At 34.9% G+C, this 12,781-nt stretch overlaps 1 protein-coding gene and 1 pseudogene across 2 annotated transcripts; both read left to right on the forward strand.

Moving 5' to 3' along the window:
- Positions 1-601: 601 nt before the first annotated feature.
- LOC114761498 (CLP protease regulatory subunit CLPX1, mitochondrial) lies at positions 602-6,911 on the forward strand. Of its 2 annotated transcripts, none has more exons than XM_028950882.1 (15): positions 602-1,461; positions 1,849-1,910; positions 2,101-2,201; positions 2,401-2,480; positions 3,014-3,064; positions 4,024-4,098; positions 4,206-4,283; positions 4,401-4,472; positions 4,576-4,646; positions 4,737-4,836; positions 4,945-5,049; positions 5,223-5,285; positions 5,474-5,596; positions 6,475-6,627; positions 6,720-6,911. In XM_028950882.1, exons 1-15 carry the CDS (start codon positions 910-912, stop codon positions 6,786-6,788), a joined length of 1,755 nt encoding a protein of 584 aa, XP_028806715.1. In that variant the 5' UTR covers positions 602-909; the 3' UTR covers positions 6,789-6,911. The 2 variants fall into 2 exon arrangements, with proteins under 2 accessions (XP_028806715.1, XP_028806716.1); XM_028950883.1 differs by having other exon boundaries at positions 910-1,461; positions 4,401-4,457.
- Positions 6,912-10,127: 3,216 nt separating this feature from the next.
- Positions 10,128-12,672, forward strand: LOC114761465 (E3 ubiquitin-protein ligase SINAT3-like; annotated as a pseudogene).
- The last annotated feature ends 109 nt before the right edge of the window (positions 12,673-12,781 follow it).

The following is a 12,781-nucleotide window of genomic DNA, read 5'->3' on the forward strand; positions in this document are numbered from 1 at the left end:
TTAAGAAAAATATTAAATTATATTAACTCTCCTTTAGAATATAATAATTTGTCAACTTTACCTTTACTTAGTATATATACTTTTAAAAAAAATAACTATATATATTACAACAAATAAAGAACAAAATAGGATTAATAAAAACATTTCTCTCTATCTTAGTAAGGGAGTATATTTCAACAGTAAGACGATAGATTTTTCGACAAGAAAAACAGCAAGACGATAGTTTAGCACCCTCTCGTACTTATTTTGTAAAAAAAAAAAGAGTTTTAAAACCGGAGAAAAAGAGGGAAGAAAGACAACTTCACTGCAACATCCTTAACCAGTTTTCTGGACAACCTTAAACGAGTATTATTTTCACTTCAGGGCGGCGGCAGCACTGTTTTGTGCGGGTTTCTTCCCTGACACCCTGCCACCCAAAAAGAGAGAGAATATAAATAGGTAACAAAATAAAGTAAACATATTTTATAATATAAATTTATATTATAAAATGAGTTTTGTATCTAGAACTGAAAAAAGAATGCCTCGTTTTACATGATTTTGTACTGCTGATAAAAAAAAATAGCATCACCTCCGAACCATAACACAGAAAGGGGGAATTCTACTCTTCCCGATGTTTTTTTTCTGCCTCCAATTCGTACTCCGTCTAACAACGTTAGATATTCTCGAGGCCTCTCTGTTTTCTGAATTCACATATTCTTGATCTTCCAACTTGTCCATGCTTCCACCATCTTCATCTTCTTTCCTATCTTCAGCTGTAACATATCTCTTTTTCAAGTTTCACCCATACGATTAGCTGAATTTAAGCAAACCCACCCAGTTCGCGCTCTATCCTATTACAATATATTCCCAAAATTTACTTTTTCAGTGTAGTATCATTCAACTTTGCGTGAAACTCTTCGACCGGGTCACATGGCTGCCGTGCTTCGATCGAAGCCTTACAAGGAGACGGCCTCTCTCACTCTCGTTCAGTTCAGATATTTTGTGTACAATTATATGCATGCTGGTCGCATGCCCAGTTCTCATTGTACGCGTCGCACAAAGTGGGATGAGCGCTTCATGAATACTCCCTATCACTTCACTTCCTTCAAGCCCGTCTCGTTGCGCGGCGACTTCATCGAAAAGGGCACCCAGTTTATGGAGGGTAGGGGAAAAGCTCAGAATTGTAATAAAAACTTAGGTGACAAAATGGGCAGTGAGTCCAACTTTGTTACTTGTTCATACGGGGACCCGCCCGAGGTGTGGTCGGGTGGCGGAATTGTTGTTCGGCCGGGAAATACGACTTTTAATGTTGTCCGCGGCGGCGGCGGCGGCGGTCCTAGTCCTGGTTCAGGAGGTGATTCTGGGTCGAATTCAAAGGATGAGGACTGGGGTGGATCCAATTTGGGGCATAATCTTCCAACGCCAAAGGAGATTTGTAAGGGACTCGACAAATTTGTAATTGGACAGGAGAAAGCCAAGAAGGTGACTCTTTTCTCATTATGTTTGTCGTAGTACTCAGTTGTATTACTTAATTGGTTATTAGCTGTAAAGTCCTTGCCTATATGCTTAAAGGAGAATGCTAGTTGTAATGCGTTATTGTTCTTCTCTGTTTATTGGTGTTCAAGGCGAAGTTGGTGAGCTTACACATGATTACCTGGTTATCTACTAAGGATGACCTGTGTATGCTACATGTTTTGTCTGCTTGATTAAATATAATGCGGTAACTATACCCAAGAAAATATATGATTCAATAATTTTGCTTGGGACTGCTTCGCTTCTTCGCCTACAATGCTTTTACAAAAGGGAAGACGTACACTTTTTTTTTTTTTTGGGGTATCAGGTTACCGTAACTATGTATCTCAAATGCAGGTGCTTTCTGTGGCAGTTTACAACCACTATAAGAGAATATTTCATGAATCTTCGCACAAGTGGTTAGTATACTACTTGAGCACACTGCAATTTCTTTCCTTGTCTCTTCTCTGCTTGTGAGCTTGGTACAAGTGTAAGCCAATTATGTCTGTTACTATCACCCTTTTGTTGATCACAGATAGTTATTGCATCCCAAGACTCGCTAAAATAGTGATGTTACTTTTGACTTGTTCTTACTATTTGGAACGTTAGGCCTGCAGGAGATTCACATAATGACAAAGCCGATACTGTTGATGAAGATAGAGTTGAAATTGAGAAGAGCAATATTCTTTTGATGGGGCCAACAGGATCAGGTGAATTAGTTTTTACTTTTCTCTTAAATAGAATTGCCTTTAAGGTTCGTAACTCTGCTTTATAGTCCTTCACCTTGTCATAGCATGTTGATTCGATCTTGATTCTATCCTTGAATCATACTCACTGAGTAATTTTACCGTATTGTTACTTTTGGTTACTAGTCTAACTAATTTTTCTTTGATGCCATTTCAAGGACAGGAAAGACATTACTCGCCAAAACCCTAGCACGGTTTGTAAATGTTCCCTTCGTTATTGCAGATGCAACTACACTCACTCAGGCAAGTTAAGTAAAGTAAATACAATGAAGTAATTCACTTTGGTCTCTAAACATTATAAACAGTGTACTATATGTGTTCACAAAAATTGTGGACAATTAATATGCATTATGAACACAGACAAATTAGGAGCTGTATATTTGGCTAATGCTTGTTTTCTTGCGTGTACATATATGTACATTTAGTTTTCTCCTGTGATTTGAATATTCGTATTTATTCCAAGATTCTTTTGTATTATCCATCAGTGTTAATATTGTTTTGTCTAATTGACAATGAAATAAAGGACCATACATAGGTCAAGTTCCTTATATCCATTATGTCAAGTTCTCTAATCACACAATCATGTGTTCTATTTTTGAAATATTTGCATTTAATATCATTTAATTATAAACCCACATGGGAAAAAACAAAAACACATGGCCATATGTGGTTGGAGAACTTGACATAATGGATATAAGTAACTTGACCTAAGCATTTTCCTTAAGTAAAATTTGTTGTGATAATATTTTTATAATGTTGATAGCATATTTTTGCAGGCAGGATATGTTGGGGAAGATGTGGAGTCAATATTATACAAGCTTCTTATGGTAAATACTCTGATATTTATGTTAATTATACATTATATTCATTGTGCTTTCTTTCAATGGCTGGGACTAGGTCAATAATTCTTTTCCGACCTTCTTGGATGATATTTGATATGTGAATTGAACATGTAATATATAATTTAAAATTAGTTTTTAGAAGCATATTTCATCCACTCTTAGTATGTTAGGTTGGTGTCTGTGTTGGTCAAATAATACTGCGTCAGAAGTTTATTTTATTTTATTTTATTTTATCTGTTTATTTTGGTAGAAGGGTTTTCTATATTATCTATATCCGGAATATAAACATGGTACAGTTGAATGTTGCTTCAGACATCAGAAGGTAAGAGAGGTCTTTCTTTGCAGTCTACTAATCAAAACCTCTTTGCCAAAGTAGTGGGAAAGAGGGTTAGTCTTCTATGATGTCTGTATCCATGCTGGATTATTATGGTGGGAGGCTGAAAAGGAAGTTTGAGTTGTTAAATTAGTTGATTTGTGAACATCAAAAGGATGCAAAGTCTAATTCTCTACACAAGAATTTCTAATTGCCAGTCCACTTGCATTGTTCAAATAAAGCAGTATAAGCCTATTACGCCTATTTATTAGTCCATGTAATCTGCTTTTGTCCTTTGTCATTTATATCTTCTTAGCATTGTTGTTTTCTTAAATTCTCTTGATGATTATTATTTATTAGGGTGAGATGAAGTTTGGCTTTCAATAAGTTGGCCTGATTAGACTTTATCATCCTGTGGTTTATTGGCAATGGAATGGTCTGAGGTTTAAGTTAAATATCCGTCATTCGATGATATAGTTCACACTTTTTATGTTGTGTCATAATTCACACCTTTTATTTCTACCTCTAGTTAGAAAAGCTGGCAACTAGCCTATTTATCTCATTTGAACTCTGCTATGTAACTGTATGTGCATTTTATGAATAGATTTAATGGTGCATCGCGTAATTTCAGGTTGCAGATTACAATGTGGCGGCTGCACAACAAGGCATTGTTTACATTGATGAAGTTGACAAAATTACCAAAAAGGTTCCCCTAGAATGTCCTTTTTTCCCCATTATTGTTTGTGTTTGTTCATTAAAATTTAACATTTCCCCCCTCACTGTATCCCGCATCTTCTGCTGTTTACCTTTCAGGCTGAAAGCCTTAACATCAGTAGAGATGTCTCAGGGGAAGGTGTTCAGCAAGCATTATTAAAGATGCTTGAGGGAACAGTAAGTTCATTTCAGTGATACAACATTCAAATCAAGTGAACTTGTTTTACAATTATCCACAACAACTGCTTTTGTGATTCATTCTCTATTTATTTATGGCACTTTTTTTCCATCAAGGTTGTCAATGTTCCTGAGAAAGGAGCTCGAAAACATCCTAGAGGTGACAATATATTGGTACGTGGACATAAGGTTTTGTTGTTACTCTGAAGTCATGGCATGTTGCATATCGTCCACAGAGTTCTTTTATTTCAAATCCATTCATGACTGTTCTTCCATATGTGTTTCTTTGCAGATTGATACAAAGGATATACTTTTTATTGTTGGAGGGGCCTTTGTTGACTTAGAGAAAACAGTCTCTGAAAGGTTCCACAATTTTTACTTTTGTACTTGCATTGATTTTAATATGGATTATTCACCTCTCTGTAACTTGGAACTCATTTCATTCGCTTATAGGCGCCAGGATTCTTCTATTGGATTTGGGGCACCTGTACGTGCAAACATGAGGACAGGAGGTGTCACAGATGCTGCTGTTGCATCATCATTATTGGAAACTGTGAGCACATGCCGTTGGTCCTGTTGCTTTTTTGACCGAGTACTGGACTACTTTTATTTACTGACCAACTAGCTTTAACAAGTTGGAAATTTACATTACGTTTGGCAGGTTGAAAGTAGTGATCTTATCGCATATGGTTTAATACCTGAATTTGTTGGGCGGTTTCCTATCCTAGTCAGTTTGTCAGCTTTAACTGAAAGTCAACTCATTCAGGTAGGCTATACTCCAGTGGCTGTTTAACTTGTGGGAAATGTTTTTGCAAGTTTTTTTCCTTTTCATTTGGCAATATTTACAATTCAGCTCATAGCGGACTTGGGATATTATGGTATAATCTTTGTTCTTTTTTTTTGTCCAATTTTTATTGCAATTCTCAATGTGCTATATAGGTTCTTACCGAGCCAAAGAATGCTCTAGGGAAGCAATACAAGAAAATGTTCGAAATGAATGGAGTAAGTTTTCTCGTGACTCCTGTTATATCCATGGATGTTGCACAACAGTATGTAGTCTCTCTAGATTTTTGGTTCATGAACAAACCTGTGTATTGATGGAGATGGGGAATTGATTGCCATTTAGGTTAAAATATTTTGAATAACGATTGTTCTGACAAACAACCAATTAAACTGTACTTTTTTCTCAGGTGAAGCTGCATTTCACAGAAAATGCCCTAAGATCGATTGCCAGAAAAGCAATATCTAAGAATACTGGTGCCCGGGGCTTACGGTCCATATTAGAGAATGTATTGGTGGATGCCATGTATGAGGTATGCCATTCCTTATTTAGATGAGTAATGTAATGGGGGTTTTGACAGGAAGGGAAGTCCTGCTAGTGAATTTAGCGCGGATTGATAGCATTAAAGACATGATGAATCTCAATGGCTCTAGGCAACTTGTGTAAAACATGGTTTAAATAGTAGCACCTTGACATATGCTCCTATATACATTCCATTGTTTTATATTATTCATATAATTTGTAATTATAATGTAATCTAGAGGACAGGGGAGTGCTTGGGACCTAAAAGAAATGCCCCCTAGGTATGGCTTCCCTATTTTTATGTTAAAGATTTCTGGAGTGTACCATGAGACCAAAATCATTTGCAAGCCATATATGTATGTTAAGTAAAAATAATAAGAATATGTTAATTGTTTTTATGTGGTATAAGACAGTGGCCTTTATAATATAGGATCTTCATTGAGTTACCCTTAATAGCATTACATAGTAGTTAAGGTTCAGTTTCTTTCTGTAGCCAACTCGTGAAGGACAGCACATGTTACAGTTTTGCGATTTTGCACTTATTACTCAAACTAGGCAGGTCTCATCTGCAGTAGTCATGCTATATTGACCTCTCTCTATTTTGGGTCACATCAGAAGGATTTGAATCCTAGACCTCTACACACACCTAAACTCCACCCTGAGCACCTATTACTTAAGCTAGCCCTGGATCATTTCTCTCTTTATATACGCTACCTCCGGTCCTAAATAAGAAAACTAGATCTTATATTTAGGACCGAAAGTAATATTGTGTATTGTTGTTATTGCCAGAGTTTGGGATGATGATCATTACCTCTCACTGGGGAATTTGACGATTGCATATTAATACAATTACATAGGCCATTTCATTTGGCTGTAATTTCCATGCAGATTCCTGATGTCAGAACGGGTGATGACATTATAGACGCTGTTGTTGTTGATGAAGAAGCCGTTGAACATCAGGGGCGTGGCCGTGGAGCTAAAATCCTTTATGGCAAGGGTGCACTGGGTCGTTATCTTGAAGAACACAGAAGTAATACTGAGGTATGCGTCTTTTGGCACCATCTAATTTCATCCTTTCTTATCACTTCCCCCAACGTTTTGAAATCTTAATCATTTCTTGTTTCTGTGTGTAGTCTACGGAAGTTTCAGACAGGGACCATGAAGCAGACACAGAACTTCATTCTGTTGTTGCCAACATGTAACTTCGTGCTGATATATACACACATATATAGATTGTAGTTTCCTTTGTACATAACAAGCTGGCTCATTTATTGGATAATTTATACAAACATGCTCAATCCAAATGTCCAAGCCGATTTTGGTAACCAAAAAATGTATATCGTAGGAGCATTGCTCGGAGGATCCTTATTGTGTGTTCTTCTCATCAGTCTTAGTAACCAGCTAGCAGTTACTTAACATCAATCTGGTTCATAAAAAAGTAAGAATACTGAGATTGATATGAAGATGTAGATATCTATTTAAATTTAAAGATAACGGGTCTGGATGATGACGATGATGATGATAATTATACGTGTTAGTGGCCACCATGAGTTAGTGAAGAGCTTCATATAATGCTTTCATAGATGCTTCCTTTCTTCATTTATTTATATTTTTAGGTGATATGATTATTAATGCGAAGATGCTTTTGAAACCTTCAGACATTCCTAAATGCCGTCCTGGGAATATCATGAAAATAAAATGTGGTGGGTCAACTGGAAATAGTATTCTATAACATCACTAGTGTGCCATCAAGTTGTCAGCTTTGATATTTTATTTTCAGTTAACTTAATTCATTAATTTTAAAAAAATAAATTACGAAGGAAAAGTTATACAAGGGGGCGTCTCCCAAGCCTGAGCTCAGCTCCCGGCAGATCCTCAATGCGTCCTGAAAATGATACGCTTGTTCTGATGGCCCAAAAGTAAAATGGCTTGATTTAAATGGTGACATTGGCACCAGCCAAAGATTAGTACTTTTTCGTTTTTAAATAAAAAGAATAAAAAGTTGAGAAATGTACTTTAGTAAGATCCCAATTGACTTGATCTCTTAATTTATATTTTTTTTAAAATTTTATTTGTTATACGTAGCAAAAGGGATTTTATCCATCAATGTAGTTCTTGATACAAAAAATTAAAAGGATACTTTGAAAAATTAATACATATTTATTATAAATAATTAACTTAATTATTATTTTTTAATTTTCATAATAAGTTATCTAACTTCTGCCTTTAAAAATAGGAGGAGCGCAACAGGGAACATACTTATGGAGTTGAAAGACATTCTTCTTCCTAACATTATTGCAAAAACTCACAAAATGAAAAATCTCTCACCATGTTCAGCTCAAAAAAAAAAAAAAAGGAAAAATCTCTTGCCGTGAATAATCATGATGGCCACCCCTTAATGATTTTTTTAATTAATATAGGGATATTGATCTATAATGAAATGGGAGTAATAATGGAATACTATAAGAAGCCACGTTTAGGAGCAAAGAAAGTGATTGGTAGGGCCAATATGCCTTTCACAAATTGTACCAAAAGGCATTTGCATCCACCATTCCCAGTGAATCATCAAAAAGTGGGTGAGACAACACAACAATGATGAAATTAAAATATGAACTAAAGAGGAAAAAATACATTTCGTTTTCATTTTTAAATGTCGAATTTTTTATTATTATTCTTTTATTTATTTATTTTTTATTTATTTTTCACAGTTTGGAGCTTCAAATGTCTAGTCCTGTGATTACATCTTTACATCTACGTGACTAGGACTTGACGTCTCGCTATCCATATTAAGGTGCCTTCCATTATTTCTTGTGCTTTATAGAAACATAAGTTTTTGCCACACAAAAAAAATTCCTTCTTCTATGATCTCAACGTTTGTTTTACTTTATGCGCCGATAATTTAGCTATAGGAAATCATTTTTCTATGGGCCAAAAGAAAATATTATTTTTATTCGTTACGTCATCTTTTTTTTTTTGGGGGAATAAAGATAATATATTCGTTTTTGTCAAAGCTTTATTTATTTTTTGGAAAAATTACAAATAAAAACCCCTTAATATGTAAAACTGCGATTTGAGACCTTCAATTTGGAAAATAGCAAATAAAAATCTGGTTCCAGATGACAAGTGGTTTAATGTCTAAAATGCCCCTGAGCCAAATGAAAAATTGACTATGAAAAATGATAAGTTTACTTTAGTGAATGACAATTTCAGTAGACCAAATCACAACTTGACTGAAAGTATGTCAAATGACGAGTTAACTGTGAGAAATGACAAATTCACTAGAATCAATCAGTACAAATCACAATTGGCTTAGGGGCATTTCAGACATTTCACCCACATTTCATATTTATAAAAGTAAGACCGGGTCCTTCTTTACTATTTTCAAATTTAGAGTTCCAAATCATAATTTTACATATTAAGAGGTTTTTATTTGTAATTTTTTCCTTTTTATAAAATAATTTAAATAGAGAAAATCTCAATTATAATTTAACGCGTCCGGATTTGGATTTGATGGGGTTGTCCAACGCCAACGGAGTGTTGAGGTTGTATTCTTATTATCTTACTTCTAATTTTTACACTTAAATATTATTTATTTGATAAGCTGATAATTATAAATTTGATATTGTTTTACATTTTGAATTATTTCGGATACACATTATTAGAATTTAATAATTGAAAATAACAATCAGTATTATTTAAATTTTATAAAATGGCCCAAATTCTTTTTGTCACCAACTCCATGGTAAGTTTTCACCCCCAATTTTTTTGTGTAAAAGCTAATTAGAAATTTGAGTTTGATGTTAAACATAATATCTAAGTTAATTTTATTTTTAGTATTTATCCTTTTTCCTTAAACTACTTTAACTAACTTATAAATTAACATATATCTAACGTTATAAAAAAATTTAAAAAATCATGCCATATTAATTGTAATTAATTAATCAATTTGATTTACTTAATTTATTCAATTTAATTAAATAAATATTAATTTAGTACTATTCTGGTCTTTAATATAAGAACTTATTTTTTTTTGTTTTGATTCTAAATATAAGACTTCGATCCACTTTATCTCTCATATTTATTGATTTTTTTCAAGATAATCCTTATAATAATAATTCTAGTCAATACACCTCATTAGTAAGGATATTTTTAAAAAACAATACATATTTATTATAAATAACTAATTTAACTAGTTTTTTTAATTTATTTAAATTAATCAATTAGTTATTATATTAAAAATAAGAGGTAATTATTTCATGCATGAGTACATATTTTTTGGTTTCAAAAATAAATTTTGGGGAAAAAAAGACATGGACACGTGAAGAATCTAGTTGTTAATATAGGCAGGCGGGCGCCGGGGGTCATTCGTCATTATTTATAACATCGTACTGTATTGTTTTGCTCTATCAGATTTTAAATAAAATTCCACATCAATAAAAAAGGAAAAGTATAAGTGAAATTTATCCACCGTTGGATTGATCCAACTGCTCGTTAATTTCTTGAAATTTAACGGTTACCATTCTTCTCTCTTCGTTTGGGGGGAGAGAGGGAGGGTGGGAGAGAGCCAGCCAAGAAAGGAACCTGTTCTTCCGAAAGAAAGTAGTTTGCCCTGTCGGAATCCACGCGTTCAACTTCATCCGCTTCATCGATCCATGAAAATCCCCATCTTCCTTCTCCTATTTTCTTCTTCTCCCTTGTAAATTTCCTGGAAAAGCAAAGGAAAAAGGAGAGAACGAAGAGAATTGAGGGAAGAAGATATTGAGAAGGAAATGCCCAGATAAATTTTGGGGAAATTTTTTATTTTGATTACTGGGTGTTTCTTTCTTTTTTATCTTGCTTCGCTTCGAGGGGATTTTCGGTGAGTGATGGACTTGGACAGCATCGAGTGTGTTTCGTCCTCAGATGGCATGGATGAGGATGAGATCCAACACCATAGTCTGCATCCCACACCCCATCTTCATTCTGAGTTTCTTCAACCAAGCCTCGCAATGGAGGCACCAATAACAACATATTATGGGTCCTACGGCCATTGCTCCCGCAACCAGTGTCCACGAATTGTTGGAGTGCCCTGTCTGTACCAATTCAATGTACCCACCAATTCATCAGGCTAGTTCCTTCAACGATTTCTATTTCAATTGTATCTCTTTCATCAACTTACTTGTATAATTGTTTATCGGGTGAGGGGCTTGTTTCCTTTTCATTGCCTCCTTTATTTTCCGTACTTGTTTGTTGAATTTGATGGCTTTGAGGTGGGATTGAGTGGATTTGTTGAAGAGGTTTGTTGAAATCCAGACACAGGTAAGTTTAGTGGCATCTCTTGGCCTTGATGCTCCTTAGATTTGGTTTCCTAGTTTGGACTTGGTTCTTGTGGGTAGAGCACTATATGTCTGGGAGAGTTAAGTTGAAGGGATGAGTTAAGCAATGACTCCTGTAGAATTGTAAGAAAACTTCCAACGAAAGGCACCAAGTTGAGATATCTAACATGTGTACAATTAGTTTAACCTTTGTATTTCCATGACTAACAGATATATGGGCAAGGTTAAGCGTTATGTTGCAAATTAGCCTTTTCTTTTTCACATAGTGATTGCATGTTGGTCAGATGTCTTAAAGCTCGAAGTTTCAGTTAGACCAGTGAATTAAATAGAGAATGTTGGGTATTAGTATTCACCCAGGTCGAAGTATTGGTATGAACGGATTATAATAACAGCACTATATAGTTCACTCATGGCCTTGATTCATGTATTTTGATTTTTGAGTCAATCGGCTGACTGTCGATCAACATTAGGGGTTTCATATTGCTGTATTCTCTACTAGACTATGGAGAAAGATTGGAATAATTTTTATTCTCAGATTGGAGATTATATCAAACTTGAAAGGACAGGTCAGTGATCCACAACAGCAGAAAAGTCCGTTTAGAATGTCTTCTCTCCCTCTTACAAACATTAGAAGATGTTCTTGATATGAGAAGGAAGTGTCTGTGATCAATATTGCTGCGTTTAAAAGGGTCAATACTGTTTCATTCTCCATGTTCTCCTTAGCATGCATCTTTGGTGTTAATGGTGAGATGATGGCAGTGAAATATTTAGTCATTTGAGTGTGTTAAGGTTATCGGACTGGCCAGTACTTTTTGTGAACGCTTTGTCATAGGTGGGATGAAACATGGCATTCAAACCTATTTTTGATTTATCTGTATTTACTGGGTAACAGATACTCAGTGGGAAAAATAAAAAAGAGAAGGTAAAGTAAGGATTGCTTTTCTTTTTGGCCTTCAACAAAACAAGTTTTTAGCCAAACTGAGAAGTTATTCTTTGAATATTCAATAAATGGCAAAAAATTACTCATGGCATTCAAGTTTACTTTAATCTTTAAATTTGTATGTCTGTGATTATTTTCTATGTGCAAGTGTAATATTTGCCCAAAAAACTGAAATAATAGTTACTAAAGTGAGTCTGAGTTTTAGGCCGAAACTTTCCTGTCTCTGAAGCTTTATCTTTCTTTACTCCCAGTTATCGTCTCTCTATTTCATCATTTTGGGTGAAAATAAGTTAGTTAATCTTATGAACATTGGTTCATTGATTCACACTACTAAATGTGTATTTTATATGTTTATATGTTGGTTTGTTTACAACATTAGAGTAACAACTAACAATGAGATTCTTTGCAGTGCCACAATGGGCACACACTGTGTTCCACATGCAAAACAAGAGTTCACATCGATGTCCAACTTGTAGACAAGAACTTGGAGATATTAGGTGTCTAGCACTTGAGAAGGTGCTGAATCACTTGAGTTACCATGCAAGTATTATTCCCTTGGATGCCCAGAAATCTTTCCTTACTACAGCAACTCAAGCATGAGGCAGTCTGCAATTTCAGACCATATATTGCCCTTATGCTGGATCTGAATGCTCTGTTGCTGGGGATATCCCATTCCTTGTTGCTCATTTGAGGGACGATCACAAGGTAGATATGCACACAGGTTGTACTTTCAATCATCGGTACGTGAAATCAAATCCCCGTGAAGTAGAGAATGCAACTTGGATGCTCACGGTAAGACTTGCATTTTTTCTTCAGCTGGGTAGTTGGTTGGTATGCTTTGTCGTATCTTTCCTGTTAACTAATACTTCCTTTTAATTATAAAATAACTTGCATACAACTTATGTACAGTACTGTCTAATCACTACCATTTGTTCATAAA

This window comes from Neltuma alba, unplaced genomic scaffold (assembly GCF_004799145.2).
Source record: "Neltuma alba isolate B1F8T4 unplaced genomic scaffold, ASM479914v2 tig00011122_pilon, whole genome shotgun sequence".
Taxonomy (NCBI): Eukaryota; Viridiplantae; Streptophyta; class Magnoliopsida; order Fabales; family Fabaceae; genus Neltuma; species Neltuma alba.

Bases quoted from the DNA above. Each gene is read 5' to 3' on its own strand.
- LOC114761498 (XM_028950882.1), top strand. From the start codon at position 910: ATGGCTGCCGTGCTTCGATCGAAGCCTTACAAGGAGACGGCCTCTCTC. The intron at 5,286-5,473 runs GTAAGTTTTCTC...CTTTTTTCTCAG, and splicing joins AAATGTTCGAAATGAATGGA to GTGAAGCTGCATTTCACAGA. The intron at 6,628-6,719 runs GTATGCGTCTTT...TTCTGTGTGTAG, and splicing joins AACACAGAAGTAATACTGAG to TCTACGGAAGTTTCAGACAG.